This window comes from Sapajus apella, unplaced genomic scaffold (genome assembly GCF_009761245.1).
Source record: "Sapajus apella isolate SASKATOON/1434 unplaced genomic scaffold, GSC_monkey_1.0 scaffold2, whole genome shotgun sequence".
Classification (NCBI taxonomy): Eukaryota; Metazoa; Chordata; class Mammalia; order Primates; family Cebidae; genus Sapajus; species Sapajus apella.
In genome coordinates, this window is record NW_022436942.1 from 55,039,115 (window position 1) to 55,046,827 (window position 7,713).

General features: G+C 39.8%; 1 protein-coding gene across 2 annotated transcripts in view; it reads left to right on the plus strand.

Moving 5' to 3' along the window:
* Positions 1-7,713, plus strand: part of CFAP54 (cilia and flagella associated protein 54) — a 369,697-nt gene that overhangs the window by 8,374 nt on the left and 353,610 nt on the right. For both annotated transcript variants that reach the window (XM_032298598.1, XM_032298601.1), the window contains exons 2-4: positions 641-746; positions 3,720-3,863; positions 6,308-6,479. In XM_032298598.1, the coding sequence (XP_032154489.1) occupies positions 641-746; positions 3,720-3,863; positions 6,308-6,479 (422 nt within the window). The remainder of the gene's footprint in view (positions 1-640; positions 747-3,719; positions 3,864-6,307; positions 6,480-7,713) is intronic.

The window sequence follows — 7,713 nt, forward strand, 5'->3', positions numbered from 1 at the left end:
AAAAAAAAAAAAAAAAAAAAAAAAAAAAAAAACTGTTCTAAGAAGTAAAGGATCTAAAAAAATAATGCATGTGGCACATATACACCATGGAATACTATGCAGCCATAAAAGTGTTGAGTTCATGTCTTTTGCAGGTACATGGATGAAGCTGGAAATCATTATTCTCAGCAAACTGATACAAGAACAGAAAACCAAATACCACATGTTCTCAATCATAAGTGGGGGCTGAACAGTGAGAACACATAGACCCAGGAAGGGGAACATCACACACTGAGGCCTGTTGGGGGGTGGGGGGCTAGGGGAGGGATATCATTAGGAGAAATACCTAATGTAGATGATGGGTTGATAGATGCAGCAAACCACCATGGCACGTGTATACCTATGTAACAAACCTGCATGTTCTGCACATGTATCCAGAACTTATAGTAAAAAAAAAATCAAAATGCATATAAAGGGCTACAATCAGTTATTGGCACATAGGAAACAATAATTTTAACTGTAATTACATTTATTATTATTAATTGGACATTAAAACTAAGGCACGTTGGAAAGGCTTAGCACAAAGTAAGTTTTAAAGATTGCTTGTTAATTAACTGAAGTTTCCTGCAGACTTGACAATGTTTTTTTATGTTTTTTATAGTGCTACTTCTTTGTTTAATACCTGGACTAAATACGCCCCCAGGCTGCCAGCTGACTATTACAATGAAAAGCTTCTGAAGGTTGGAGATAGCCTTTGTCAAATGAAAGTAAGTGCCTCTGGAGGAAAGAGAACCAAAAAGAAATTCATGTGGCTAATTATTATTATTATTACAGTATTTAGTCTGATACCATTCCTATTTTACATGTTTTGATTTTTTCCTTAGAAAAAAATAAATACATAAAAAGTTTAAGGCACAGTAACCAAAAACAGTGTTTGCTTTTTAGTTTTGTAGTTGAGATTTCCCAGAGGTGAGACATTCCTGGACAGACAGGCAGCAGGCTGTGGATGGGCAGGAGGGAGGCCAGGTTAACAGAGGGTGTGGTAGGCGTACAACAGGAAATGCTGAATCATCATGTTCCTACCTTACACAAAGGAGCCCAGATATCACTTCCTGTTGTTTTTCACATGGCTGGCCTTGCCCAGTGGTCACCCTTCAGGGCTTCTGGCCTTGCGGCTCTTTTGCCTGCTTCAGTGCCCTGTTTATTCAAGTCTTTCAACTCTTTCTTAATGTTTTGCTGTATATAATTATAACAGTTGTTCCATACATACCCTGTTTCTTGCTCAGTATTGTATTGCAGACTGAGTTTGTGCCCTACTTTTAGTTCTGTCTGAATGCCTGGGTCTTGGAATGCTGTGGACTCGTGGACTTGGTTTGATGAGACCACAGCATGGCTGGGTTTTCCATTAATGATCATGTGAGTTTCCCCCTTAAGCTCTGGCATAGGTCCAAATTATTCTAAGTTATATGAATGTCAGACAATGGGATTTTAGGCCAGCCGTGGGCAGCGTTTCGTGTTTTCTTAATCTTCAGTTTCTCAACTTCATTTTTTCCCTTTTCTATTTTCTGGACTTTAATCCTTTTGGTCTGGGATACAAATTTACCAAATAGAGGATATGAGTGGTGGAACTTTCATAATGAAGAACTAAGTAAGATCTATTTTCCTCTGCCAAAACTAGAGAATAATCATAGTTCCACATAAATGGACCATGTGGGTCTTAGAAACTTGAGAATACAGGGCTTGGTAAGCTGCAGAAAAGAAACCCAGGTGAGATTCAACTTGTAAGCTTTATTCATGTAAGTGGAATAAGAGTTTCGACAAGAATTAGAAGAGAGTCTCCTCTCCATCCTTATACTTTTCAGTATAAGAAGCTGGTAATACAAATAAAAAGCACCGTTTGGGGTTGTTTGAGAAATCTGTGGGGATGGAGTGGGTATTGGTGGGGGGAGGAGGGAGGTGTATGTTAGAAGCTGATAAAGCAAGTTAAAGAGGGCTAGTAGCTAAGGTTTCAGAATGTTTTAGATAGAAAGGCCTAGATGGGATATTTTAAAATTTAATTAAAGGAACAAAGAAAAAGTTTTATCTACTTTTCATTGAAGGGAATGTTGGCCAGGCTGGGCATGGTGGCTCACGCCTGTAATCCCAGAACTTTGGGAGGCTAAGGAAGGCAGATCACTTGAGCCCAGGAGTTTGAGACCAGCTGGGCAACATGGCGAAACCCTGTCTCTCCTTTTTTTTCTTTTTAAAAGTATTTATAATTCTGAAAATGAACTTGTTACTTTGGTTTCTAGGCTTTATTTTTATTTTAGTTGTAGTAAAGATCATCTTGTGGAATATTTGTTTTAATTTGAATTTATTATATCAATCAAGTTAGAGCAGAAAAGATTCAGGATTAATTAGTGAGCAAAAAACAAATCAGGCCAGGCGCAGTAGCTCACGCCTGTAATTCCAGCACTTTGGGAGTCTGAAGCGGATGGATCATGAGGTCAGGAATTCAAGACCTGCCTGGCCAAGATGGTGAAACCCCGTCTCTATTAAAAATACAAAAATTAACCAGGCATGGTGGCATGTGCCTGTAATCCCAGCTACTCTGGAGGCTAAGGCAGGAGAACTGCTTGAACTGGGACCCGAGAGGCAGAGGTTGCAGTGAGCCAAGATCTTGCCACTGCACTCCAGCCTGGGCTACAGAGCAAGACTCTGTCTCTGACTGTAGATGCCTCCCAAGGGGCTAAGTAGCTGGACAGGTGACATCTTGAAAGCACTGCCCACGTCCCCTGTTCCCTGCCCTGAAACTCTCCAGGTTACTGAGTGGGTTACAGAAATGGGGCATCTGATTCTGTAATGGGAACATAAGCATGTATTTGAATGAATAAAAATCCCACTGCTCAGATGCTTTTTATTTGTCCTGATGCAACTTCAGAGTCTGTTGACAGTTGAAAGACAGGCAGCTAGCTCACCTCACTCTGCATTTTTTTTCTTTTATTTTCTCTTCTTTGGTTCCCTCTTTCTTCTTCTCTTTCTTCCCCTCTCCCTCCCTCTCCCTTTCCTCCCTCTCCCTTCCCTCCCTCCCATCTGTCTGTCTTTTTCTTTTTCTCTCTTTCTTTCTCTTTCTCTCTTTCTTTTTTCTTTCTTTCTCTCGTTTTCTTTCTTTCTCCCTTCCTTTCCTTCCTGTCTTTTTCTCTTCCTTTCTTTTCCTCCTCCCTCCCTTCTTTTCCTTTCCCTTTTCCCTTCCCTTTCCCTTTCCCTCCTTTTCCTTCCCCTTCCTTCCTTCCTTCCTTCCTTTCTTCCTTCCTTCCTTCCTTCCTTCCTTCTCCTTCCTTTGTCTCTCTCTCCCTCCCTTTCTTTTCTTTTTCAAGCCTATGAGGTATCAGAGAAGCAAGACTACTCCTCCACCTCTCTGGGTATGTGAGTTACCATCATCTGGTGATGTTGAATTTTGGAGCCTGGATTTTGAGTATACATAGGTATTACCACACACAGTGTCATAGGAAGTATTCTAATCCTTGTGATCATGAGAGTTTCATCTCACATAGGCTTGTGGTGAGGAGAATTAGATGAAATAATGCACTTACATTGTCTAGTGCAGTATCTATGACTGCTGTGTTTTTGGAAAATGGTGCTGGTAGTAATGGCATAATTGTAATAATCAACATTGATACCATTAAGAATAATATGATTACCTAATAATGATAAACTAAATGAAATTTTGAAATTTTAATCAAGTTCTCTTTTTATTTCAGGAATACAAACTGGCCCTTTTACAATGCTATGGAAGATATCTTCAGCAGTTCAGTACCAATTTTGATGAGAATAAAGTAGATGTAACTCAATTCAAAGCTGCCTTTTTCCCAAAAGGCTTTAGAGATAAAACTGCTGGACTTACAGTAAGATGAAAGAGCAGCTAAAATAGCTATAATTTATGATTAGCTATGCAGTATATCTTTTAGTTGACCACTTCTAAATGTCTTTTGTTGGCTTAGCATAGCATCTAGCCAAGTGTTGTAAGTTGCTTAATAAATACATTCAGTGCTGGATAAGAAAGTGAACTTATTAAGCTTTGTAAGGATGCTTTGGAGACTAAGTCACTGCAGTCACTCATTCATGTAGCAGATAGTTATTGTTATTTAATAACTAATATTTGTAGAGTGCTTTTAGTTTATAAAGTGCTTTGGAAAGTAAATTTGATAAAGTAATTTTATAAGTTACATACTATTATCCCTGTTTTACAGAAGAGAAGAATAAAGCTTATCACATAGTATAAAAAAGTGGCTCTTGAGATTAAACATAAATCTACTGATAAAAAATTTTATACTTTATTTCTAATATGACAGTATTTTGTTAATTATTATTACCATTGATTTACTGGTTGAGCAGTTTCCATGTGCTAAGTACCCTTCTAAATACATTGTATGAATTACCATCTTGCAACCTCATTAAAGGCCTAAGAGGTGCCTCTTTTACAGATTAGGAAATGGAAGATTCTTAGCCCACTTAAAGCAATGAGCAGGGTTGGTGTTTGAATTCTGATCAGTTTGACTCTAAATCTATGTTACTTCAAACTGAGGACTATTCAAAGCCTAGGGAACAGTATGTGGTTAATAAGCAGAAAATCTCAAGGCCTGTTTGGGGGACCATTGAACACTTCAATTTGGCTGTGCCATAGGCACACAAATGAGAATACTGGGCAATGTAGGTTGGCACCCGAGTGGGGGAAAAAGTCTCTCCTACTCCCCTCTTTGTAGCCTTGACCCCCTACCTCCTGCTTTTTGCTTTTCACACTTTGCCAGAATTTTCTTTCTTTCTTTCTTTCTTTTTTTTTTTTTTTTTGAGACAGAGTCTCTCTGTGTCACCCAGACTGGAGTGCAGTGGCGAGATCTTGGCTCACTGCAACCTCTGTCTCCCAGGTTCAAGTGATTCTCTTGCCTCAGCCTACTGAGCAGCTGGGATTACAGGTGCATGCCACCATTCCCAGCTAATTTTTGTATTTTTAGTAGAGATGGGATTTTACCAGGTTGGTCAGGCTGGTTTCAAACTCCTGACCTCAGGATCCACCTGCCTGAGCCTCTTAAAGTGCTGGGATTACAGGCATGAGCCACTGTGCCTGGCCAATTAATTTCTGAAGTAGAAATCTGTCATTTTGTTCCACTACCCATTGACTTTGCCTTTTGGCTAAAGTCCAAATTCCTTGGAATATATGGAGTACTCTCTACTTTTCTGAGCATGAGTCACCCCTATAATGGCCTTACTTTTTTTTTTATTTTGAGACAGTCTTACTCTGTTGCCCAAGCTAGAGTGCAGTGGTGCAATCTTGGCCCATTGCAACCTCTGCTTCCTGGGCTCAAGTGATTCTCCTGCCTCAGCCTCCTGAGTAGCTGGGATTATAGGTGCATACCACCATGCCCAGCTAATTTTTGTATTTTTAGTAGAGATGGGGTTTCTCCATATTGGCCAGACTGGTCTCGAACTCCTGATGTCAAGTGATCTGCCTGCCTTGGCCTCACTTTATTTTAAACCTTCTCATCTAACCTTACAAAAGATTTACAATTCAGTGACCACAGCCGTCGCTTCAGTGCTGCATGAGCCAGGAACTGTTTTTCCCTCCTCCAAGAGCAGGGGCTGTTTATTCCTTATCCTAGAGTCCCTGTTGCCTCGCAGAGTGTGGCTAATAGAGGTGCTCAAGAAACATTTATTGAGCGAATTGTGTAAATGGTTAAATCATGTCTGAATTAATAAATAAGTTAAAATGCCACTGGATGAGCTTACAACAGTTGATTCAATTCTGTATTTTTTTAATAGGATTTTTGTATTTTTTTGTTTTGTTTTTGCTTTTAAATTTCTTTTGACTAAGGAAAACTAGTATTAAGTAAATGGATGTTTTAAAGAAACCTATCATGTTTCTTTGTATACTAATCTATTAAATTAGTTATCCATAATTGTTTCCAGTTTAGTTTTTTACATTTTGAGAAATGCTTTCCTAAATTATTTCTATCTTTTTCTTTCTTTTTTTTTTGAGATGGAGTTTCACTCTTGTCACCCAGGCTGGAGTGCAATGGTGCGATCTTGCCTCACTGCAACCTCCGCCTCCTGGGTTCAAACGATTCTCCTGCCTCAGCCTCTTGAGTAGCTGGGATTACAGGCGTCCACCACTGTGCCCATCTAATTTTTATATTTTTGCTAGAGACAGGGTTTCACCATGTTGCCCAGGCTTGTCTCAAAGTCTTGGCCTCAGGTGATTCGTCCGCCTCAGCCTCCCTAAGTTCTGGGATTCTAGATGTGAGCTACCATGCCCGGCCAGTTATTTCTATTTCTATTTTTCCATGTGTTTCAGTTTCATGCTTTGAGTGGCAAAAATATGTGCAACTACCAGCTGGTCTGCGACAGTGATGAAAACCTGCAGAATAAAGAATCCGTGGTCCAGTGTCTGCATATCTTGTCCTTCTTAAGGCTCATCATGCAGGTGGCTCTGCCACAGGAGCATCTTTGCTGGATTATCTTCAATGGTACTTGCTGATGCGTTTTATTTTCCATTGTGTCTTTCAGAAAGTTACTTCAATGCTAAGTTTGACAGTAGCTTGATTACCTTGTGATTTAAAGCATACGCATTTCATGATAGGATGTTTTTTTTTAACATTTGTTTACAGGTTTGTCCTCATAAACTGGGATGGATAAAGCATGTGGTTTTCATTTCGGAAAGGGTGTGGGAATAATCACTATTGGGTGTCCAAAAAGCAGGGCTGCCTTTAATGAGTATATATAAATAGAGAAGGGTCAAAGAACCAGTGCAGGTTAGATTGGTTCTAAGCATCACCCATTTATGGGCCCGTTCCCCAAACAACTTGGCTTTGGGTTTCTACAAAGTGACCTTCTCCTCCTACTTGTTTTTGAGTGAGGAGCACTGAGGAACACACACACACATGCACTCACACATGCACGCATACACACATACACACACACACACACACACACACACACATATATATATATATACACACATTATTTGTATGTCTAAAGAAATGAATCTTAGCTAAAAAATGTAATACTTGCTTTTCTCTAAAGTTGCAACTTACTGCATTGTTCTCTGGACAATAGATTTTTTTAAAAGGAAAATACTAATGACAGTGTGTTTGATGTGCGTAAGCCAGGATCAAATAACTTCAAGGAACCATATTGGATTTTCCCTCATCCGTGGCAACTGAAATTCTATTTTCTAGGCTTTTCCTTTCTCACCCACTCCCAAGTCATGTTTTGACATTTTGATTGAAATTAGACTTTACATTTGCTGCCAGAGATGAGGCCAGCTTTGATGAGATTTTTCAGTCCAGTGATTATTAAGCTTTTGTATCTGATCCTCCTCCAGAGATTCCATGTTCCCTGTGTCACCCGCTGCCGTCACTTACACATCTGGGTAGGGACAGGGAAGGAGCAGCAGTTCCATGTTAGGCCCAATGGTTGAGCCCTGTGGTCAGGCCTTGTTTGAGTGGTGGAAATGAGCATGATTTCCTGGCTTTACTCCTTTTAAGATCACAACCCCACATAGTCTTTTTTGTTTCTTTTTTGTTTTTGTCTGAGACAGGGTCTCACTCTCTCACCCAGAGTGCAGTGCAGTGGTGTGATCACTGAAGCTTTGAGCCTTGAACTCCTGGCTTCAAGCCATTCTGCATCAGCCTTCCAAAGCACTGGGATTACATTTCTCTCAATAGTCTCTCTCTCTCTTTTTTTTTTTTTTTTTTTTTT